At 38.5% G+C, this 25,657-nt stretch overlaps 1 protein-coding gene across 1 annotated transcript in view; it reads left to right on the forward strand.

The window, feature by feature from the left end:
• EFCAB5 (EF-hand calcium binding domain 5) overlaps positions 1–25,657 on the forward strand; it is a 173,868-nt gene that overhangs the window by 63,903 nt on the left and 84,308 nt on the right. The window contains exon 8 of the mRNA XM_010367959.2: positions 20,061–20,216. Within this exon, the coding sequence (XP_010366261.1) occupies positions 20,061–20,216 (156 nt within the window). The remainder of the gene's footprint in view (positions 1–20,060; positions 20,217–25,657) is intronic.

Raw genomic sequence — 25,657 nt, forward strand, 5'->3', positions numbered from 1 at the left:
TCGGCTCACTGCAGCCTCAACCTCCTGGGCTCAGGTGATTCTCCCACATCAGCCTCTGGAGTAGGGGGGACTATAGGCGCATGCCAGTTTGCCTGGCTAATTTTGTTTATTTTTGTGGACATTAATCTCCCTATGTTGCCCAGGCTGGTCTCAAACTCCTGGATTCAAGTGATCCTTCCGCCTCTGCCTCCCAAAGTGCTGGGATTATAGGTGTGAGCCACTGCGCCCGACTGAATGAGAGATTTTTTAGCGCCCATGTAAATTCGATTTTTACAGAAAGAAGAGTATAGCATGAATTTTTTCAAGAATGTGTATATTTTAATACACTACTTATTGTCCTGTTGATATAAGATAAATCAAAACCAGAAGGATGGAAAGCAGTCTTTTTTGTTGTTGTTTTTGCTTTTAGCAAACTCGGCTGCAAATAGCATACACAATATTAGATAAAATTTTTTCGGCCGGGCGCGGTGGCTCAAGCCTGTAATCCCAGCACTTTGGGAGGCCGAGACGGGTGGATCATGAGGTCAGGAGATCGAGACCATCCTGGCTAACACAGTGAAACCCCGTCTCTACTAAAAAATAGAAAAATCTAGCCGGGCGAGGTGGTGGGCGCCTGTAGTCCCAGCTACTCGGGAGGCTGAGGCAGGAGAATGGTGTAAACCCGGGAGGCAGAGCTTGCAGTGAGCTGAGATCCGGCCACTGCACTCCCGCCCGGGCGACAGAGCGAGACTCCGTCTCAAAAAAAAAAAAAAAAATTTTTTTTTCAGTCATCCCAAGATTTATTAGGGGAAGAAATGGGTAGACAAGCAGTGGATAAATTAGAAGTGGTAAGAAAACCCTAGTTCCATGTGGTTTCTTCTTACTTTGTCTGCTGTTGATGAAGCTGTCAACCCTCCATTATCTTTTTGTATTTATTGGGAAAGACAATTTAATCTGCCAGACTGAAATGAAAAGATAAATCCTGGTATGACTTCTTATTCTTGTTCAATTGGGAATAAATTTATTTCAGAGTCTTATTTTACTCATAAACTGCCCAAGTAACATCATTGGAATACATTTTTTAAAATTATGCAAACTGATATTAGGAGAATATTGTAAAAATGAGACCCTTGTTCTTCCCAATTTATACAGACAGAGGTCTTCTCTGACCATGTCAGGTTAAAATGTAACTTTTCCTATCCTTTTTTTTTTTTTTTTTTTGAGACGGAGTCTCGCTGTCACCCAGGCTGGAGTGCAGTGGCCAGATCTCAGCTCACTGCAAGCTCCGCCTCCCGGGTTTACGCCATTCTCCCGCCTCAGCCTCCCGAGTAGCTGGGACTACAGGCGCCTGCCACCTCGCCCGGCTAGTTTTTTTTTTTTTTTTTTTTGTATTTTTAGTAGAGACAGGGTTTCACCGTGTTAGCCAGGATGGTCTCGATCTCCTGACCTCGTGATCCGCCCGTCTTGGCCTCCCAAAGTGCTGGGATTACAGGCTTGAGCCACCGCGCCCGGCCAACTTTTCCTATCCTTCTGCATGGTTGGAGACTTCTAAACAGAAAGTCCAAGCAATCATATTTCCATAATTCCAAGATGAATGGTTTTCCTCCTGCATCTCTGAAATCAAGGTGCATCATTTAGCCCAGAGTGGTGACTCACACCTATAATCCCACCATTTTGGAAGGCCAAAGCAGGAGGATCGCTTGAGCCTAGGAGTTCAAGACCAGCCTGGGCAACATAGTGGGACCCTGTCTGTACAAAAAATTAAAAACTTAGCCAGGCATGGTGGCTCACACCTGTAGTCCCAGCTACTCAGGAGGCTGAGGCCTAGGAGGATCACTTGAGCCTGGGAAGTCAGGCTGCAGTGAACCATGATCGCACCACTGCACTCTGGGCAACAGAGTGAGACCCTGTCTCAAAACAAGAAAACCCAAAAACCTGCGTCATTTGATAAAATAGTATGTTTTCCTCTCTTCCCCAATCCCCAAAATCTATTAAGTCAACAGCCCATCTAATGATTGATGGGTTTTGCTAATCAAAAAACTAAAAGCTATACTGTATGCATTTTATAAGCTAAACATCTAATACAAAAGGACGAAAAAAGATGAAAATAAGAAAATTGTTAAAGGCATAGCAGACACATGAAATAAACAAGTAAACAAACAAAACAGCAGATTTCAAGGTTAAAAATCATTTAATGAGATCAAGACTATTTTTTATATTTGTAAATATGAAAATTTTGTATTTTAAGGCCAGGTGCGGTGGTTCATGCCTGTAATCCCAGCAATTTGGGAGGCCAAGGCAGGTAGACCTCTTGAGGTTAAGAGTTTGAAACCAGTCTGGCCAACATGGTGAACCCTGTCTCTACCAAAAATACAAAGATTAGCTGGGCATAGTGGCATGTGCCTGTAGTCCCAGCTACTCGGGAGGCTGAGGCAGGAGAATCTCTTGAACCCAGGAGGCAGAGGTTGCAGCGAGCCGAGATCATGTCACTGCACTCCAGCCTGGGTGACAGAGCAAGAATCCATCTCAAAAAAAAAATTTTTTTTATTTTAAAATTTAAAATTAATGAAGTTAATAGGACTCTCTTAAGCTTTATGAGTTTATAGCACATTGTAATAGAATATATAAAAATATATTAGAAATAAAAGATGAACAAAAAATGCACAATAATTGTGTAGATTTTTAAACTTTTTTTGGTAGCAGCTTTATTCAGATATAATTTACAAAGTGCATTTATTTCCTATGGCTGCTGTAGCAAATTACCACAAACTTGGTTGCTGAAAACATCAGACATTTATTTTCTCACAGCTCTGGAGGCCAGAAGTCCGAGATCAGTATCAGGCCAAAATGAAGGTGTTGACAGTGCTGCACCGCTCTCAAGAGGATCTGTGGAAGAATTTGTTCCTTGGCTCTTCCAGCTTCTGGTGGCTGTTGGCATTCCTTTACTTGTGGCTGCATCACCAGTCTCTATCTTTGTGGTCACATTGCCTTTTCTTCTCCTGTCTGAGAAATCACCCTCTTAAAAGGATATATGTGATTGCATTTTAGGGTCTACCTAGATAATTTAGGATAATCTCCCCATCTCAAAATCCTTAATCACATCTGCAAAGACTCTTTTCCCATATAAGGTAGCATTTACAGATCCAGGAATTAGGACCTTACATCTTTGAGAGCCGTTATCCAACCTACTATACCTACCTTATACCCATTTAAAGTGTACTGTTGAATGGGCTTTAGTATATTTGCAGAGGAGTACAGCCATTAAAACAATCAATTTTAGAACATTTTCACCCCCAAAAGAAACTCTATACCCATTAGCAGTCACTCCCCATTTCCTTCCAAACCTCCAGCCCTAGGCAGCCACAAATCTACTTTCTGCCTCCATAGCCTTGTCTATTCTGGACATTTCATACATATGGAATATACAATATGTGGTCTTTTGTTTTTGGCTTCTTGTACTTGTCATAATGTTTTCAAGGTTACTCCATGTTGTAGCATGTATCAGTACTTCTTTTTATTGCCAAATAATATTCCTTTTTACGAACATATCACCTTTTGTTTATCCACTCATCAGTTGGTGGACATTTGGGTTGTTTTCACTTTTTGGCTACTGTAAATAATACTACTGTGAACATTTGTGCCTGAGTTTTTATATGAATATGTGGTTTCTGTTCTCTTGGGAGTGGAATTGCTGGGTCATGTGATAAACTTTATGTTTAACCTTTTGAGGAACTGCCAGACTGTTTTCTACAGTGGTTGCACATTTTACATTCCCACCAACAGTTTACAACGGTTGCAATTGTTTCACATCTTTGCCAACACTTACTCTCTGTTTAGGTTTGTTTTGATTTTTATTATAGCCATCTTTGTGGGCATGAAGTGGTAGCACACTGTGCTTTTGAAATGCATCTCCCTGATAGCTAAAAATGATGCTGAGCACCTTTTTGTGTTCTTATTGGTCATTTCTTTTCTTTCTCTCTCTCTTTTTTTTTTTTTTTTTTTTTTTTGTGACAGAGTCTCACTCTGTTGCCCAGGCTGGAGTGCAGTTGTGCAATCGGCTCACGGCAACTTCTGCCTCGCAGGTTCAAGCAATTCTCCTGCCTCAGCTTTCTGAGTAGCTGGGATTATAGGCACCTGCCACCACGCCCGGCTAATTTTTGTGTTTTTAGTAGAGACAGGTTTTTACCATGCTGGCCAGGCTGGTCTCAAATTCCCAACTTATTGGTCATTTCTGTATCTGCTTTGGAAAAAAATGTTTATTCAGATCCCATTTTAAAACTGGGTTGTCTTTTTATTATTGGATCATAAGTGTTCTTTATATATTCAATCCTTTGTCAAATATATGATTTATAAATATTTCCTCCCATTCTGTGGGTTCCTTTTTAACTTTTTTGATGGTGTTAACTGAAGCACAAAAGTTTTAAATTTTTATGAAGCCCAATTTGTCTATTTTTTTCTTTTGTTGATTTTGTTTTTGATGTCATATCAAAAAACCATTGCCTAATTCAAAGTCATATATTCCTATGTTTTCTTCTGAGAGTTGTATAGTTTTACCTTTTACGTTTATGTCTATTTAAGTCTTTGATCCACTTTGAGTTAATTTTCGTCTATGGTGTGAGATAGTAAAACTTTTAACAAGTCTTTGATAAATTGAAGAGGTAAGAAACAAATAAGAATATAAAGAACCTATTAATATCAATAACTCATTATATAAGTACATATTGAACTTTAATCCTTACAGTGACCCTCTTCCAGTTTTCTTAAAATTTTGGTCAAAATCCATCGAAAATAGGCCACCAAGAATGCCTTATAAGTTCCAAAAGGTAGAAATATGACATGTTATATATATATATATATATATATATATTTTTTTTTTTTTTTTTTTTTTTTTTTTTTTTGAGACGGAGTCTTGCTCTGTCGCCCAGGCTGGAGTGCAGTGGCTGGATCTCAGCTCACTGCAAGCTCCACCTCCCGGGTTTACGCCATTCTCCTGCCTCAGCCTCCCAAGTAGCTGGGACTACAAGCTCCCGCCACCTTGCCAGGCTAGTTTTTTTTTTGTATTTTTTAGTAGAGACGGGGTTTCACCGTGTTAGCCAGGATGGTCTCGATCTCCTGACCTCGTGATCCACCCGTCTCGGCCTCCCAAAGTGCTGGGATTACAGGCTTGAGCCACCGCGCCCGGCCGACATGTTATATTATTTTATTATGATGTAATACAGTTGGAAAACAATAAACTTAAAAATTAAGTCCAATCATTTGAAAATATTTAAAAAACTATCCTTAATAACTTTTGAATCAAAATCTTATATCTAATTTTATGGAATGCTACTAAATGTGTACTCAGTTGAGAAATTATAGTCTTAAAACTTTTAAATGAGATATGATGAGGAATTTTTGAAACACAGATAAATACAAAAAAATAGAATAATGGCCAGGCACAGTGGCTCATACCTATAATCCCAGCACTTTGGGAGGCCTAGGTGGGAGGATCTCTTGAACCCTAGGAGTTTGAGACCAGCCTGGGAAACATAGGAAGACCTGTCTCTACAAAAAATTTTAAAATTAGCCTGGCACAATGGCACGCACCTTTAGTCCCAGCTACTCAGGAGGTTGAGGCGGGAGTATCACTTGTGCCTGGGAGGTTGCAGCTATAGTGAGCTGTGATCACCCCACTGCACTCCAGTCTGGGTGACAGAGTGAGAACTTGTCTCAAAAAAAGAAAAAAAAAAAACCTACCAAAAAACCAACCAAACAAAAAACACACAAAAAATAGAATAACAATATGCATATTACCATCACTCAGAATTAAATCTTGTTACCTTGGCATATTTTTCTAAGGAAAATTATTCAATTTTGTAAAAATGATACAGGACCATTAAAAATAATCCAAACAACTCATAGAAGTACAAAGACAAGAATTTTTAAATCATCATAAATTTCTTAGGTGAATATCAAAACAGGTTTATATACTATGCCACTACAGATAGATGGGTACATAGCAAGTGAATAACCATAAGTAGTTACAACCATTTGATTACTTAGAAAATAAAAATATAATTGTACTTGACTCCAACAGAGGAAAAAGACACTAAAGTGAAAATAAGGGAATTGCTGAAATTAAACATACCTTCACAAAATTTATTCTAAAGACATTCTAAGAAATAACTATACATACTTGTATATCTCTATCTCTATAGAGATATATATCACAAAAGAGTGCAGTCATTTTTTAAAACCACATATTTTAATTTTGGAAATAACAATTGATATCCTACTATAAAAGATGAGAGTATTTAATATTTTCTCATATCTTTCTATCTTTTTGTCTATTTCCCAGTTTTAGTTATTTTATAATTTTTATTTTATCCAGATTTACACTGTTCACCTTCTTTTCTGTAATTACAATTGCTATAGTTGATTAATTTTAATTCAATATTTAAATAGATCCAAGCCTCATTTCCTGTCCTTTTACAATGTGTTTTGCTATTCCCAAATTATTTATTTTGATTCATTTCTTACTTGGCTGAATTTATTGTAGTTTATTTATTTATTTATTTATTTATTTATTTATTTATTTTATTTATTTTTTTTTTTTGAGACGGAGTCTCGCTCTGTCGCCCAGGCTGGAGTGCAGTGGCCGGATCTCAGCTCACTGCAAGTTCCGCCTCCCGGGTTCACGCCATTCTCCTGCCTCAGCCTCCCGAGTAGCTGGGACTACAGGCGCCGGCCAGGTCGCCCGGCTAGTGTTTTGTATTTTTAGTAGAGACGGGGTTTCACCATGTTAGCCAGGATGGTCTTGATCTCCTGACCTCGTGATCCGCCCGTCTCGGCCTCCCAAAGTGCTGGGATTACAGGCTTGAGCCACCGCGCCCGGCCTATTGTAGTTTTTTTAAAGAAGATCACATGGGTGCTATATTTTCTGAGTTTTTATATATTGAGAATGTCTGCCTGCATAATGCCTTTATACCTAAACCATACCTTGGATGGTATACTGTAATTGGGTCACTTTTTTTTTCACCTAAAACGACATAAACATTGCTTAATTGCTTCCTGGTACTGAATGCTGTGGAGAAGTCTGATGTCAGTGTTTTTTTTTTTTTTTCTTCATTCATTTTAATTAGTTCAAAAAATATTTTATTGATTGCCAGGCATTGTTCTATGTTCTGTTATTACAACACTGGAAAAAAAGAAAACAGAAAACAGAAAAGTCATTGTCTTCCTGTTGCTTACCTTGTGGATGACTTGGTTGTTAGCTGGGATACCTTGAAGTTCATCCTCAAAGTCAAAGAGTTTAAGTAGAATAGTCTTGGTATAGAGCATTTTGTTTTAAAAATGTATTGAATATGGCCGGCCGCGGTGGCTCAAGCCTGTAATCCCAGCACTTTGGGAGGCCAAGACGGGCGGATCACGAGGTCAGGAGATCGAGACCATCCTGACTAACACGGTGAAACCCCGTCTCTACTAAAAAAATACAAAAAATTAGCCGGGTGTGGTGGCGGGCGCCTGTAGTCCCAGCTACTCCGGAGGCTGAGCCAGGAGAATGGCATGAACCCGGGAGGCGGAGCTTGCAGTGAGCCGAGATCGCGCCACTGCACTCCAGCCTGGGCAACAGAGCAAGACTCCTTCTCAAAAAAAAAAATAAATAAATAAAAATGTATTGAATATGGTGTGATCTTTTTATTTTTATTTTTTATTTTTTATTTCAGGAACATTTTCTCATGTCTTTGAATACATCTTCTATTCTATTTTTGGACTGCCTACATTAGGGAAACCAAATATCCTTATGTAGGATTAGATTTGTTCTTTGTAATTTTATTAGTTTTCTTGTCTTTTCACCTGAATTCACTGTGATAATCTAAACCTTTCTCTCTGTCAATAATTCCATTTTATGACGCTTGCGCTTTTAAATTTTGATGCTCAGTTTGGCTGCTTACATCTAAACTCTACCCTTTTATCTCATTCTGCTGTTTCATCAGCTTATCTTTGAGTTCTTGTCATATTGAATCTGTGTTCCTCTTAAGTTGTTCTATAGCTTAAAGCAATGGTGAGGAACTTCTTTTTTTTTTTTTTTTTTTGGTAGATATTTTTTGCTAGATTGAGTGTATCTATTTGCTTTTATTCCCTCTGTGTTATTTGCACAGTTGCCACAATCCTATGATACTTCTTTTTGTAGTCCTTGTGCTTGCATGGTCCTGCCCTAATTTCTATTTATTCTGATATGGTGTGGATGCTTTCTTGACTTTCTTCCTAGCCTGACACCAGTTTGTTTTCACTTTGAATCTCCAGTTTAGAGGCTTGACATTTCCTTTTCTGGTGACTTTTCTGATTCCTGGTGTTAGAATAAGAGAGGAGGAGAAGAGGAAAGTGCCTCTGGAACAAATGCAGTCTTTATAATAATGCCTGGGCTTTGTACTCTCTTTTATTCCATCCATTTATTCATTTATTTATTTAATAAATATCTGTTTGCTCTTGGTTTATAATGAGCATTCTGATAAATACCAAGTTTAAGAGTTTCCCTCTGTGCTTAATTTAATTGGGTGTTTTTAAAACAAAAATTGATTTTGAGTAATATCAAAAACCTTATTTTATTTATTGAGTAATCATATGATTATGTTGATTTACCCTATTAATATAATGAATTATATCAATAAATTCCCAAATATTGAACCATCCCTCTGTTTTTTGTTTTGTTTTGTTTTGTTTTTTTTGAGATGGAGTTTTACTCTTGTCACCCAGGCTGGAGTGCAGTGGTGCGATCTCAGCTCACTGCAACCTCCGCCTTCCTAGTTCAAGTGATTCTCCAGCGTCAGCATCCCGAGTAGCTGGGATTACAAGCGCCTGCCACCAGACCTGACTAATTTTTGTATTTTTAGTAGGACGGGGTTTTGCCATGTTGGCCAGGCCGGTCTCGAACTCCTGACCTCAGGTGATCCACATGCCTCGGCCTCCCAAAGTGCTAGGATTACAGGCGTAAGCCACTGCGCCCAGCCCATCCCTCTGTTTCTAGAATAAACCTCACTCATGCATATTTTAGAAGAATTCCTAAAATCAGTCTTTTGATTCTCAGTTGTAGCTTTTGTTCTTCATCTATTGTTCAGCACCTCTATTTGGTTTACTAATTTATTTTTATCAATATTTTTAATTGACTAATTATAATATATTTGTACAATGCGATGTTTATATATATAAAATGTAGAATGATTAAATCAAGCTAATTAACATATTCATCATCTCACATCATTTTTCAAGATTCCACAGATGTGAGATCATGTGGTATTTGTCTTTCTGTACTTGGCTTATTTCACTTAGTATAATGTCTTTCATGTTTATCCATGTTGTCACAAATGATAGCATTTCCTTTTTTTTTTTTTTTTGAGACAGAGTCTCGCTCTGTCACCCGGGCTGGAGTGCAGTGGCTGGATCTCGGCTCACTGCAAGCTCCGCCTCCCGGGTTTACGCCATTCTCCTGCCTCAGCCTCCCCAGTAGCTGGGACTACAGGCACCCGCCACTGCGCCCGGCTAGTTTTTTGTATTTTTTAGTAGAGACGGGGTTTCACCGTGTTAGCCAGGATGGTCTCGATCTCCTGACTTCGTGATCCGCCCGTCTCGGCCTCCCAAAGTGCTGGGATTACAGGCTTGAGCCACCGGGCCCGGCCTTTTCCTTCTTTTTTAAGGCCAAATTATATTCCATTGTGTATATACACTGCATTTAATCTACTCATTGTTAACGACTACTTAGGTGGTTCCATATATTGGCTATTGTGAATAATGCTGCAAAGAATATTAGAGTACAGATTTCTTTTTGGCATATTCTCTATTTAGTTAAAAATTGTGTTGTAGTTGTTATTTCTAAGACTATTTTCCTTCTTTTGGCTTAGTTTAAGTTGGATTTTACCTATGCACTATTCTTTTTTTTTGAGACAGAGTCTCACTCTGTTGCCCAGGCTGGAATGCAATGGCGTAATATTGGCTCACTGCAACCTCCGCCTCCCAGGTTTAAGCAATTCTCCTGCCTCAGCCTCCCGAGTAGCTGGGATTACAGGCATGTGCCACCATGCACAGCTACTTTTTATATTTTTAGTGGAGGCGAGGTTTTGCCATGTTGGCCAGGCTGGTCTCAAAGTCCTGACTTCAGGTGACCCACTCGCCTCGGCCTCCCTAAGTGCTGGGATTACAGGCGTGAGTCACTGCACCAGGCCCACCTATGCACTATTCTTAAAGTCTGTAGTATGTAGTCTTGTTTATAAATATACTCTGAGACCATATGAAGAGACACCCCAAGATCATATGAATTCGTCTTTCATGTGGTGGCAGTTGACTCTCATCCTCCACAGCAGGCTCAAGCCTGACCTTCCAATAATGTGACTCTGAACCAATGCAATTAAATTTTTTGGACCCCATTGTGGTCACTTTTTAATGTGTATACCAGCTATTGGGGTTGCAGAGGTAAATGAGGAGACAAACAGGCAAATAATTACAAATTATTGTAATGAAATTTACATTAGAAGATATCAGCATGTCAGAGGAGGAAATTAACAGGGTAGATGAGCCAGGATGTCTCAGATAATACATATAGCTGGGTCTTAATATATATATAGCTGGACAGATGTAGGAAAGGCAGAAAGGCTTTGCAGGAAGGAAGTGAAACAACATGTAAAAAGACATAAAGGTCTGAAAGAGTATGGTTTGTCTACATGGTGGGAAATAATTTTTTTTTTAACTGGGATGTGAGGAATATGACCAGGGAAGGATGAGAAATAAGAGAGGAAAGTTAGGTTGGAACTCAATCTACAAGGGTATTATATAGAATGCTAATGAGTTTATATAAGTATTGTTAGGTATACATCACCCTTACCCCATTTTCTCCTTTGTGTGTGTCATTTTTTATATATAATATATAAATATAAATTTGTATATAAATATTTAATAAATATGTTATATATTTTCTATGTAAATATATTATATAAATATATTTTTATATTTATATAAAATATAAGTATATATTTGTGTGTTGTTATATATTTGTTAAATATTTATAGATAAATATAATATATGTAACACATGTACATAAAACAACACACAATGGAGAAAATGGGGTGATATACATTATTTGTTATATATGTATAAACAAATATAATTTTGTTTTAATGGATGGCTTGAGCTATTAATATTAGTTTTCCTGGCATTTCCCATCTTCTCTTCTTGAAATGCAAACAGCACACAGTCAGATACTTTCATTATAAAGAAGAGCTGTTAGCTGAACAGAAACAAGAATTTCTTACATAGAAATATTTATTGAAAGTTTTTAATTATCTCATCAACAAATCATTGGGCCATCCCATTTGACGAATAAGTAGTGTTTGGAGCACTTGCTTTCAAAGAGATTGCTTTAAAGCTATCTTATCAGTACTCATTTAACGAAACTAGAAGATAACATAATAATAAATGGTGGGCTTAAAGCGGAGATGTTACACACAGGTGCCGCCTAGTGGAGACACTATATCATACAATTGCCCCTCAGATCATTTGTAAAGAGCAATGTAATTAGTACTCAGGAAGGAGTATGTTTGGAGAAAACTGAATCATTGAGTAATAATTAATATAGAGAAAAAGAGAAATGGAGAGAATGAATGTCATAGATGACTTCATATTCCTATCATTTTCCTAGCATATCTGTTTTCTGATGGATAAATGAACAGGTGATAATCTCTTTGTTGACTGTGACCTCTCTCACTTTTCATCTGTTTTATCATAGTAAATGAAGACCCAAAGTAACTACTTTAGAATGTTTACTTCTGGTCTCTTAGTTATTAAGTATATACCAAATATTTACTCAATACAGTAATGCATTGTTGTATGGGAGTGCGTCTGTAGGTATATGCAGGAATTTATTTCCCTGTATGAGGGTTGGAGACACATGTGTGCACAGACACACTGGATGGGACTAGGTAGGACCAGAGAAGGAGAGGATCAAAATATTAGTAAATTAAGAACACATTCAGGCACGCACACGCACATACACACACACGCACACACACAAAATTACAAAGCAATAAACAGACAGCAACGAACAGATGCAAACATTATAAACTAGTATATTCATTGCTGCTGAGGGATGCATAGCAGAAGAAAAGTGAGGCTTCAGCAGGGCAGGTTTCGTGTAGGAAACTCATTTGGTGGTCATGAGTTTTAATTTTCTTCCACCTTCCTCTTTGTTTCCTTACTTCAGAAAGAACCTTAAGAACAATGTTTTCAACATTGATATACTGACAGGAACAATTTAAAAGGTAGAATATATTGGGGGTTTTTTGTTGTTTTGTTTTATAAGTCAAGTGTTTAGAAATATGTTTTAGGACTATATCAGGTTTGTTTTAAATTATAAGAACAATTTGATCCCCAAAAGACAACTCATTCCAGGAGACAAAACTTAACAATGTGTATCACTTTTAACACTGTTGCTGAGTTCCCTATACAAGTTTGAAAAGACATAGAAGTGTTAGCCCTTAGATTTCATTGGCCTTGCATTAGAAAAATAAACTATATTGTCTTGTGTTCAGGTCAAGAGTATGCAGGTGTTGTTAGGTGGATCCTTTCTGAAATTCCCCTCATTTAATCTGACAGAGGATCTACTGTTTCATTTCATTATCTAGTTGGTTAATTTGTTTACCTACAAAAGAAAACCACTGTAAAAGTATATTTGTTTTATTCAAACATCATTAATGTAGTTATTAAAAATTTAATAAACTTTTTAGGTAGGAGAGTTCTCTTTTATTTCCTGGACTTTTTTAGTTGTACATGTTCCTCTCATTTTATTATTCTAACAAGGTCCATATAGAATTCTCTTGGTTTCAACTTCCCATCCTTGATGATAAGAATATTGCTTTCCTTCTAGTCTAGAGATGGCATCTTTCTTTTGTGTTTTAATTTTTTTGTAGAAATGGGGTCTTGCTATGTTGCCCAGGCTGGTCTCAAACTCCTGGCCTCAAGTGATCCTCCTACTTCAGTCTCCCAGAATGCTAGGATTTCAGATGTGAACCACTGTGCCCAGCAGGAGGCATCTTTCACAAGAAAATTTCATCTTCTGCTTTTAAAAAAACACAAGGAGGTCAGAATGATTTTCTTGCACCTTCTTTTTTTTTTTTTTTTGAGATGGAGTCTCGCTCTCTCGCCCAGGCTGGAGTGCAGTGGTGCAATCTCAGCTCACTGCAAGCTCCGCCTCCCAGGTTCACGCCATTCTGCTGCCTCAGCCTCCCGAGTAGCTGGGACTACAGGTGCCTGCCACCACGTTTGGCTAATTTTTGTATTTTTAGTAGACGGGGTTTCACCATGTTAGCCAGGATGGTCTCGATCTCCTGACCTCGTGATTCACCCGCCTCAGCCTCCCAAAGTGCTGGGATTACAGGCGTGGTGGTCTTTTTTTTTTTTTTCTTTTTTTTTTTTAAGTGCCTTTAGCTCAGAATAATTCTTATGGCAAAGTAGCGTATTTGGGGGTGGCATATTCTGAATTTCTTCTCATGGATACCATAGAATATGAACTCTCTATATACTTTATTATGTGTGGTTGTCCCAATGGAATGGTGATAGAAAGATGCTGCAGACATAGCTAAAGGCTGTAATGTTTCTTTTATGGCAAAAGATACAGATATAGACAGTTTGTTATATAAAGCAGGATACAACACAGCATGCGTCCAAACAGAAGTCTCCCAAAGCTCCCCACAGGGATTATACCATCAGCATGGATCGAGGTATAGGGTATCAAGCCGTCCTGGCTTGCCTGGGACTGAGGAGTTTTCTGGAACAGAAAACTTTCTGTGTTAAAACCAGGTTTTTGGTTCCAGGCAAAGTCAGGCACTTGGTCACTCGATTTGAGTAGTTTACTTGGCTATACTTACAGTCTATCCGGACCTTACTTCCCACCTGATTATTGTGGAGACTCTAGCCCCACATCTATCTACTTATCAGGGGCAAGTGAAAACACCCAATACATTCCTGTTTATTATGAGACTGTATAAAGTGAAGGTCAGTTTCCCAGGTGCATTCTTCAGTAGGCCTGGGCCTCAAGCAGTCTGAGGTCCACTCCTGAATCATTTAATGGGTTTAAGAATAATGATGTGCAAAACTACAAATACTAGAAAGTATGGAATTCAGATATTGACTTTTGATTCTGCTACACCGAGGAACTGTTGTATCCCTTAGCCAGGAGGAATAAGGGCCATGCCTCTGCCTGGATTCTCTTTGTTGGGACTCCTTCTGTTCTTGCTCAGTGGTGGTCCACTCTGAGATGGTCACTTCCTTATGGGATTATTTAATATCAGTCATACAATCTGAGGCCTTCAAACTGATGTGGCTCCAAGTTTAAATTTTAAAGAGAAAGGCTTCGTCAACTGTACCCAAAGATTCTGTCTTTCCTTTAATATACTCTACTAAATCCTGGCTGTGCCTTTTTCTTACAATGATATTTATCTGAATGGCGTTCTATTCTGTCTCTAATTCATCAGTATCTTGTATTTTTTGCTTGTTTTGCTCATTTTGTTTTTTATGTGCTTTGAGCTGTAGCAAGGAAAGACAGAAAAAATAATCACAGCTTTTGGCAAGGTTGAGGCAGCAGTATGCTGTGACAATATATGAGAAAACCTTAGGGAGAAATGAGAGAATTCTAAGCCGGGAAAATAGGCGAACTACCCTCCAATTGGATGTGTCTCTTCCTAGGCAGTCTTCAACTGTTGAAACAGATCAAGGGCCTGCCTGATCAACAAATCCTTATTGGCTGTATTAGTTTGCTAGTGCTGCTATACCAAAGTACCACAGATTGGGAGGTTTAAACAACCGAAATTTAATTCCTCACAATTGTGGAAGTTAGAAGGCTGAGAAAATGTGTTGGCAGGGTTGGTTTCTTCTGAGGGCCTCTCTCATTGGCTTGTAGATGGCTGAGTTTTCCCTTTGTCTTCATAGTCTGTACACTCTGTACATGTCTAAGTCCAAATTTCCTCTTCTTTAAGAACACTAGTCAGATTAGAGCCCACCCTATTGACCTCATTTTAATTTAATTACCTCTTTAAAGACCCTATCTCCAAATACAGTTACATTTTGAGGTACGCAGGGTTAGGCTGTCAACATACTAATTTTAGGGGGTAAAACTTAGCCCATAACATTCACCATCAGAGGCACATTTTAAATCTGTCATTTTTGTTAGTACTAGATAATAAATGTAGCCTTTGTTGATTTGTTAAGCAGACTTTTGAAAAATCAGAAGAGTTAAAAGTATGTTACAGATTTGTTAAGTACAGATGCTCTTTGACTTATGATGGGATTACATCCTGGTAAATTCATTATATGTTGAAAATATCTAAGTAAAAAATGCATTTAATTCATCTAACCTACTGAACATCACAGTTTAGCCTACACCATCTTAAATGTGCTCAGAACACTTAGATTAGCCTACAGTCGCAAAATCATCTAACACAAAGCTTATTTTATAATAAGGTGTTGAGTAGCTCATGTAATTTATTAAATATTATACCGAATGTGAAAAACAGAATTGTTGTATGGGTACTCAAAGTACAGTTTCTACTGAATGCATATCACTTTTGTGTCATCATAAAGTGGAAAAATTGTTAAATTGAACCATCATAAGTCAGGGACTGTCTGTATGTAATTAGCCCTAATCGTTTTTTTTTTTTTTTTTCTAAAGTTTCCTCCCTAAAACTGGAAAGTTAATTCTCTGCCCACAGGCTGTATGAACACACCATTTCTTCAGTGATAACAAATATAACCTGAGTACTTCAATAATTCTGTACTCCTTGTTTGCATTCCTCGTGTACTACCAGCGCTTACAAATACTGTTTGGAAGTTAATACCTAAGATAGATAGTTTCCAAACATAGTTTTCTTCCTATTGCTCTTATATCACCCACTTCATCAACTCTTCAGTATGTCTACAATGAAATAAGTATGAATCCCATTGGCCCAGAGCTATAGAATCTTACAATAGCTATTAAATGTGATATTTACTACATTCTCAGCATTAAGTCAGACAGGAAAATCCCAGAATTCATTACATTGGGACTTAGCACATAGAGATAACTTGACTAAGTACAGTTTGAATGTTTAACAGCTCACAGAGATATTAACTGAAGGATATTGGTAATTTATTCTTAAATTAAGCAATCATTGCTTGGAAAGGTATGAAAACATGGAGGCTACCATCTGTTTTCACCTTTTTCTGTTTTTGTAAGAGATATTGGCAAACTTCTGTAATTCTTATATTTGGAATTTGATTTGTAGTTGATGTTGCCAACTGTTAGTCTTTATGCCAGCTAGCCTATACTTACAGAACAATCAGAATATGCAAACTCAGAAAACCCACAGACTGCAGCTCCAGAATATTGTTTTTCCTTTAGAACTTTCAGGGCTGAAAAATCCAGAAGTGTCTCTCAGAAAAAGATGTTTGTTTTTTGTTTGTTTGTTTTGAGATGGAGTCTCGCTCGCTCTGTTGCCTAGGCTGGAGTGCAATGGCGCAATCTTGGCTCATTGCAACCTCCGCCTCCAGGGTTCAAGTGATTCTCCTGCCTCAGCCTCCTGAGTAACTGGGATTACAGGCACCCGCCATTATGCCTGGCTAATTTTTAATTTTTAGTAGAGACAGGGTTTCACCATGTTGGCCAGGATGGTCTTGAACACCTGACTTCAGGTGATCCGCCCACCTCAGCCTCCCAAAGTGCTGGGATTACAGGTGTGAGCCACTATGCCCAGCCCAGAGAAAGGTTTTTTTAACTAATTCTTTTTTTGTTTGTTTGTTTGAAACAGGGTCCTGTTCTGTTGCCTAGGCTGGAATGATGTGGTCATAGCTCACTGAAACCTTGAACTACTGGGTTCAAGTGATCCTCCCACCTCAGCCTCCTAAGTGGGACTACAAGCATGCACCACCACTCTTGGCTAAATTTTTAAATCTTTTGTAGAGATGAGGTCTTCCTATGTTTCTCAGGCTGGCCTCAAGTTCTTGGCCTCGAGCGATCCTCCTGCCTCAGCCTTTTAAAACTAATTATTGATTCAATAGCATTCCCACAGCCAGAAAACTCATATGGCTTTGAAGTCAATTCCCAAAAACTTAATTTAAAACAGGATGATTCTTCCAAATACCAATTCTTCCAAATACCAATTTTTTTTCAGCATTAGAGGACTGAGCTACAATGCTGCCGGAAATGTCAATTATTCAATAATTCTAACTTATGAGTAATATAGAAAAATACCTACTAGTCAAGTTAAACGTCATTAAGGATCAAACAACAGGATCTTAGGATACTAAGATTAGGATACTAATTAGGACCAGATACCCCAGATCATGGAGTTCAGTGGTTCTCAAACTTTAATGAGCATCAGAATTACCTGGGAGGCTTGTTAAACTATAGCTTGTTGGGCCCTACCCCCGGAATTTCTGATTCAGTAAATGTGGGGGGTGGGGGGGCTCAAAAATTTGCATTTCTGACAAGTTCTTAGATGATGCTGATGCTGTTGATCTAGGGATCATGCTTTGAGAACCGCTGATCTTGTTGGGTTTTCTCCTTCTAAAGTTGTTTATCAGCTAAGAGGACTGTTTATTTAATGAAGAAGATGTTCTTGGCCAATTTCTTACCTACCTCAAGAGTAGACAAGCACAATGGCTGAAGAGAACTTACTACGTGAAACACCCAGATCGTACATACCATAACTCAGTGAGGTAACTACTACTGTGATACCCATCTCACAAATGAAGGGACATGAGAACAGGGAGTTGAGCCCAGATAGGCTTCAGAGTAAGTTCTTAGCCGTTTCCACTACTCTGCTTCCCATGGTAACAGATAAGAACTTAACTGTGTGCATTGATCCATCAAGAATAATGACAGTGATCCTAGGTACAGTGGCTCATGCCTGTAATTGCAGTACTTTGGGAGGCTGAAGCAGGAAAATCACCTGAGCCCAGGAGTTTGAGACCAGTTTGGGCAACATAGTGAGACCCTATCTTTACACATACAGTTGTTTTTTGTTTTTTTTTTTTAATTAGCCAGGTGTGGTGGCTCGCGCCTGTAGTTCCAGCAACTCAGGAGGCTGAGGTAGGAGGATCACTTGATTCTTGTGGTCAAGGCTGCAGTGAGCCATGATTGTGCCACTGTACCACCGCGCTCCAGCTTGGGCAACAGAATGAGACCCTATCTCTAAAGAAATAAAAACAAAAATTATATGTCAATGAAATATGCCAAAAACATGTTCCATTTTAAACAAATTACTAAAGTGGAACATGATTTTTACAAACCATGTTAAATGCATGCTAATTACAAGAACCAGAAACCAACCTGAGCTGTACAGCTGAATATAAAATGTGCACAATCCAAGGGCTTCAGGAAGAGACTAGAACAAGGACTTGGAAAGTGTTAAGACTGCTTCTCTCTGCTTTCCATTTCATCTGTTTCTCTCCATAACAGACTTTCCCGGCAGTCTCAGTTCACATGGAGGAATCTGGCCACCCCAAAACTCTTAAATTTACATTTGAAGGGTGGCAAAATATGCTACCCCAAAACATTCCACTCTGGCATAAGGATTACTTTCAGCTAAAGGCACTTGAAAAATAGATACAAGAAGGGCATTCTCATCTCCTTTTTTCTTCCTGAAAATAGGAAGTTAAAATCTCCCATGTGAAAGATGTCCTCCCTGTATTAGGAGAAAGGAAACATTATTCAATCGGGAGTCTTAGCTGAGAGAATTCTGTACAAACAGACCTTGTTAAAATAATTATTATCTTCCTTTTAGCTTCCCAACATAATTTAGTTACTTTTCCACAATTGCATCTCTTTGTTCAACCCAATATATTAATAAAAGCATATAGTTTTTGCCATTTCTTTGGGTCTTCATTTCTTTATGACAGCTCCTATGTCACATAAAATTTATATTAAATCTTTATGCATTTCTCCTACTAACCTATCTTTGTCAATTTAATTCTCAGGCCCAGCCAAAGACCCTAAGAGAGTAGATGTAAAGTTTTGCCTCGACTACACATTCACAAATTCAGGCCCACTCAGATTAACTGGCTGTTACTCAGTTGTAATCCCCAGTTCCTGGTGGAGAGAATCTGAATGGCCTTAAGTGTTTCCCCTGGTTCAATCATTTATGGCTATGGAAGTGGGGTCATGCAGTATAACTTTGGCTACTGCTGTGCATGAGGCAGGGGAGGAAATCATCAGCTGTGAACTGAGCTCACACTTTAAAAGGAGTGCTCTCAGAAACTCTTGCAGTGCTTGATCACTTCTCTCTATCACAGGATACCTTCTACCTCTTATAGTAAAGTGTAGACCAAGAATGTAATTCGTTCCTGACCTATCAAATTGGCAAAAACTGCCAATACACACTGATAGTGAGGCTGAGAAGAAATAGTCACTCATGTATTAGTGATAGGAGTGCAAAAGTGTGCAAGCCCCATGTCAAACCTACAAAATATTCAGGTGCATTAATCCTCTAAGCTAGAAATTCCACTTCTGGGAATCTACTCAACAGGGATCAAGAGAAATGGCCGAAGAGTATAGATGTTTTCAGTCCCTATACTTTTAAAAGAAGATCATAGACAAAGGATATCTTATTGCAATATCAAAAAACAAAAAGCCACCCATGATTCTTGTCCCTTACACGCCAGTGATTAAATGCAGCCAGGTCTTGCAATACATGTGCTTTTATATACCATATATATATACCATAGAAAAAATGCATTCAATTTTTAGAATTTTTAATTTGCAGGTAGCATTTTACAGGCAACTACTGCTATTTCATACTGTGAGGAAAGTCTGCCCTATATAATGTTGATGTGATGTAGAGGGAAATAGCTCCAAAAATATCTAGTCCCACTGATGTGTGGTACTGGGGACTGCATTAGTTACCTCTCTCTGCATCACAGCTTTTAGAGCAGCTAACATGAAAATGCTTTGTCTAAATGATAAGCAAATCATATGGAAACATTTTACAGCCAATATATTTCATGCACATTGGTTGAATCCTGGGGAAAATCCAAGTAGAGCATGGTTTTAAGTCAATCGTTTATCCTCTTTTTTTTCCCTGTAGTACATCTCTTCACATATTAAAGACTTGAAGAGTGAAATGTTTGAGGAACTCCTTAAGCACCTTTGCCATTCTGCAGATGAATTCCGGGAGTTCATAAAAGCTGACATGCGGAGGCAGATGTTCGCTGAACTCTTCCTACATTGTGACCATGGGAAGGTGGGTTAAGACATTTAAAGAATTGCTTCTTGGCCAGACACTGTGGCTCACGCCTGTAATCCCAGCACTTTAGGAGGCTGAGGCTGGTGCATTGCTTGAGCCCAGGAGTTTGAGACCAGTCTGGACAACATGGTGAAACCCCATCTCTACAAAATAGATACAAACTTTACTGAAATATATTTGTTTATGAGCCTTATATTTATTTGTTTGTATCTCCATGTCCAGAAAGGATTTAAGTAAGCTCACAAGAATAGAGAAGATGCAACAACAAAATGTAAACTAAAAGTAGGATGAAAGAAGAAAAAAATAAGAGAGGGGATAGTAAATGAAGCTGGGAACAAAGCCCCAAATAATGACCTAAATAGTTGTCGTGGGTTGTTTACAAGTTTGGATCTAAGATTCCTAGCAGTGAATGTGAAAAGGAAAACATGACCAAACACACTATTGACAATGTTTATAAGATAATTACTGACCGGGCGCAGTGGCTCACGCCTGTAATCCCAGCACTTTGGGAGGCCGAGGCAGGCAGATCACAAGGTCAGGAGATCGAGACCATCCTAGCTAACACGGTGAAAGCCCGTCTCTACTAAAAGTACAAAAAATTAGCCAGGTATGGTGGCGGGTGCCTGTGGTCCCAGCTACTCGGGAGGCTGAGACAGGAGAATGGCGTGAACCCGGGAGGTGGAACTTGCAGTGAGCCGAGATCACGCCACTGCGCTCCAGCCTGGGCAACAGAGCGAAACTCCATCTCAAAAAAAAAAAAAAAAAAAAAAAAAAAAAGATAATTACAACAAGTGCTAAGAAGTACAGACATTTGGGGTTCAAATTTTTATTTTTATTTTTTATTCATTATACTTTAATTTCTAGGGTACATGTGCACCACATGCAGGTTTGTTATATATGTATACATGTGCCATGTTGGTGTGCTGCACCCATTAACTCGTCATTTACATTAGGTGTATCTCCTAATGCTATTCCTCCCCCTTCCCCCCACCCCACGACAGGCCCTGGTGTGTGATGTTCCCTTCCTGTGTCCAAGTGTTCTCACTGTTCAATTCCCACCTATGAGTGAGAACATGCGGTGTTTGGTTTTCTGTTCTTGCAATAGTTTGCTGAGAATGATGGTTTCCAGCTTTATCCATGTCCCTACAAAGGACAGGAACTCATCCTTTTTTATGGCTGCATTATATTCCATAGTGTATATGTGCCACATTTTCTTAATCCAGTCTACCATTGATGGACATTTGGGTTGGTTCCAAGTCTTTGCTATTGTGAATAGTGCCACAATAAACATACGTGTGCATGTGTCTTTATAGCAGCATGATTTATAATCCTTTGGGTATATACCCAGTAGTGGGATGGTTGTGTCAAATGGTATTTCTAGTTCTGGATCCTTGAGGAATCGCCACACTGTCTTCCACAATGGTTGAACTAGTTTACAGTCCCACCAACAGTGTAAAAGTGTTCCTATTTCTCCACATCCTCTCCAGCACCTGTTGTTTCCTGACTTTTTAATGATCGCCATTCTAACTTGTGTGAGATGGTATCTCATTGTGGTTTTGATTTGCATTTCTCTGATGGCCAGTGATGATGAGCATTGTTTCATGTGTCTGTTGGCTGCATAAATGTCTTCTTTTGAGAAGTGTCTGTTCATATCTTTCACCCACTTTTTGATGGGGTTGTTTGTTTTTTTCTTGTAAATTTGTTTGAGTTCTTTGTAGGTTCTGGATGTCAGATGAGTAGATTGCAAAAATTTTCTCCCGTTCTGTAGGTTGCCTGTTCACTCTGATGGTAGTTTCTTTTGCTGTGCAGAAGTTCTTTAGTTTAATTAGATCCCATTTATCAATTTTGGCTTTTGTTGCCATTGCTTTTGGTGTTTTAGACATGAAGTCCTTGCCCATGCCTATGTCCTGAATGGTATTGCCTAGGTTTTCTTCTACAGTTTTTATGGTTTTAAGTCTAACATTTCAATATTTAATCCATCTTGAATTAATTTTTGTATAAGGCGTAAGGAAGGGATCCAGTTTCAGCTTTCTACATATGGCTAGGCAGTTTTCCCAGTACCATTTATTAAATAGGGAATCATTTCCCCATTTCTTTTTTTGTCAGGTTTGTCAAAGATCAGATGGTTGTAGATGTGTGGTATTATTTCTGAGGGCTCTGTTCTGTTCCATTGGTCTATACCTCTGTTTTGGTACCAGTACCATGCTGTTTTGGTTACTGTAGCCTTGTAGTATAGTTTGAAGTCAGGTAGCGTGATGCCTCCAGCTTTGTTCTTTTGGCTTAGGATTGACTTGGCAATGTGGGCTCTTTTTTGGTTCCATATGAACTTTAAAGTAGTTTTTTCCAATTCTGTGAAGAAAGTCATTGGTAGCTTGATGAGGATGGCATTCAATCTATAAATTACCTTGGGCAGTATGGCCATTTTCACGATATTGATTCTTCCTATCCATGAGCATGGAATGTTCTTCCATTTGTTTGTGTACTTTTTTATTTCGTTGAGCAGTGGTTTGTAGTTCTTCTTGAAGAGATCCTTCATATCCCTTGTAAGTTGGATTCCTAGGTATTTTATTCTCTTTGAAGCAATTGTGAATGGGAGTTCATTCATGATTTGGCTCTCTGTTTGTCTGTTATTGGTATATAAGAATGCTTGTGATTTTTGCACATTGATTTTGTATCCTGGGACCTTGCTGAAGTTGCTTATCAGCTTAAGGAGATTTGGGGCTGAGACGATGGGGTTTTCTAAATGTACAATCATGTCACCTGCAAACAGGGACAATTTGACTTCCTCTTTTCCTAATTGAATACCCTTTATTTCTTTCCCCTGCCTGATTGCCCTGGCCAGAACTTCCAACACTATGTTGAATAGGAGTGGTGAGAGAGGGCATCCCTGTCTTGTGCCAGTTTTCGAAGGGAATGCTTCCAGTTTCTGCCCATTCAATATGATATTGGCTGTGGGTTTGTCATAAATAGCTTTTATTATTTTGAGATACATCCCATCAATACGGAATTTATTGAGCGTTTTTAGCATGAAGGGCTGTTGAATTTTGTCAAAGACTTTTTCTGCATCTATTGAGATAATCATGTGGTTTTTGTCTTTTGTTCTGTTTATATGCTGGATTACATTTATTGATTTGTGTATGTTGAACCAGCCTTGCATCCCAGGGATGAAGCCCACTTGGTCATGGTGGATAAGCTTTTTGATGTGCTGCTGGATTCGGTTTGCCGGTATTTTATTGAGGATTTTTGCATAGATGCTCATCAGTGATATTGGTCTAAAATTATCTTTTTTTGTTGTGTCTCTGCCAGGCTTTGGTATTAGGATGATGCTGGCCTCATAAAATGAGTCAGGGAGGATTCCCTCTTTTTCTATTGACTGGAATAGTTTCAGAAGGAATGGTACCAGCTCCTCCTTGTACCTCTGGTAGAATTCGGCTGTGAATCCGTCTGGTCCTGGACTTTTTTTGGTTGGTAGGCTATTAATTATTGCCTCAATTTCAGAGCCTGCTATTGATCTATTCAGGGATTCAACTTCTTCCTGGTTTAGTCTTGGTAGGGTGTATGTGTCCAGGAATTTATCCATTTCTTCTAGATTTTCTGGTTTATTTGCGTAGAGGTGTTTATAGTGTTCTGTGATGGTAGTTTGTATTTCTGTGGGATGGGTGGTGATATCCCCTTCATCATTTTTTATTGCGTCTATATGATTCTTCTCTCTTTTATTCTTTATTAGTCTTGCTAGCAGTCTATCAATTTTGTTGATCTTTTCAAAAAAAAAGCTAGCAGAAGGCAAGAAATAACTAAGATCAGAGCAGAACTGAAGGAGATAGAGACACAAAAACCCTTCAAAAAATCAATGAATCCTGGGGTTCAAATTACAGTTAGGAGCTTCTCTTTATTAAAGGGGCCCTTATGTACTGAAGTGAAAATCTTTTATGATGGGATTGTAATAAATTAAACAATGACTTTTTTAGGGCAATTTCTTATAGTTACTTCAAATGTAGGCAAACGATGCCACACTGGACTGCAATTCAGAAAAAGCAATTCTTGAAAGAACCAATAGATTGCAATCTAGGTTCTCAAATTCCTGCTAACTTGAATGAAGCCAGGAATATATTTTATAAAATCTGAAATGTCTATGTGTCTTTCAGTCAACCCTTATTGAATATTGCTTCTTTTAACAGAGCTTGTAATAAATATTGGGAGACAAGTGTCAAAGTTTTACTCCCTGGTAAAATGCCCGAAGGATAACTATTCTCTGTTGGCCAATTTAACACCAATTCGTGTGCTGTAACAAACGTAGTGGGATAATATTTAGAACAATTAACTGAGGTTTGCTTTCATTCCTTGCTTTTCTTCTCATCATTCAAGCAGTAGTTACATGCAGGGGCGGAAAAACTACACCTGCATCCTCGTAGGATCCCTGCTGGGTCTGAGCATTAAACTGACATAAGATAGAATAATAGGAGAAAACTGTACAAATGTAGTTACAAGTTTTATATGGCACAGGAGTCCTCTTAAGGAAATGAAGGCCCAAAGAAGCACTTAGAGTCAGTTACTTATGTATTGGATTGGACAAAGAACAGCAAACTGTGAAAATGTGACTAAATTATGTGGGGAGTCTTAAAAGATAAGAGTTATTCTAACAACGTCTGTACAGTATTCTGTTGGTCTCAACTTCTCATCCTTGAAGATAACAATTATGCCTTTCCTTATAGTATAGGGAGAGTTACTTTCACATGGGAATTTCATCTTCTGCTTTGAAGAAACAGCCCAAGTGCAGGTGATCTTCTCATATCTGTTGCTTTTCAAGTGTCTTTAACTTAGTCAATATGCCAGAATAGCATATTTTAACCTCCTCAGAGGAAAGATAGAGTCTCAAAAAAAGAAGTTATATGAGTTTCTGAATGGAATATATATCTGGGAACAAAGCCCCAAAATGCATAACATAATGACTATGTATATGTCTTATACACACACACACATAAATAACTATATATTTATATATATATTTTTTTTTATTTTATTTTTTTTGAGACGGAGTCTCGCTCTATCGCCCAGGCTGGAGTGCAGTGGCCAGATCTCAGCTCACTGCAAGCTCCGCCTCCCGGGTTTACGCCATTCTCCTGCCTCAGCCTCCTGAGTAGCTGGGACTACAGGCGCCCGCCACCTTGCCCGGCTAGATTTTTGTATTTTTTTAGTAGAGACGGGGTTTCACCGTGTTAGCCAGGATGGTCTCGATCTCCTGACTTCGTGATCCGCCCGTCTCGGCCTCCCCAAGTGCTGGGATTACAGGCTTGAGCCACCGCGCCTGGCCCTATATTTAATATATATTAATATATATGAGTCTCTCTCTCTATATATATACATATATACTATATATGACCAAAAATAGATGACCAAAAACTCTCTCTCTCTTTCTCTATAATAGAGATAATCCATTC

The sequence above is a fragment of the Rhinopithecus roxellana genome, chromosome 19 (genome assembly GCF_007565055.1).
Source record: "Rhinopithecus roxellana isolate Shanxi Qingling chromosome 19, ASM756505v1, whole genome shotgun sequence".
Taxonomy (NCBI): Eukaryota; Metazoa; Chordata; class Mammalia; order Primates; family Cercopithecidae; genus Rhinopithecus; species Rhinopithecus roxellana.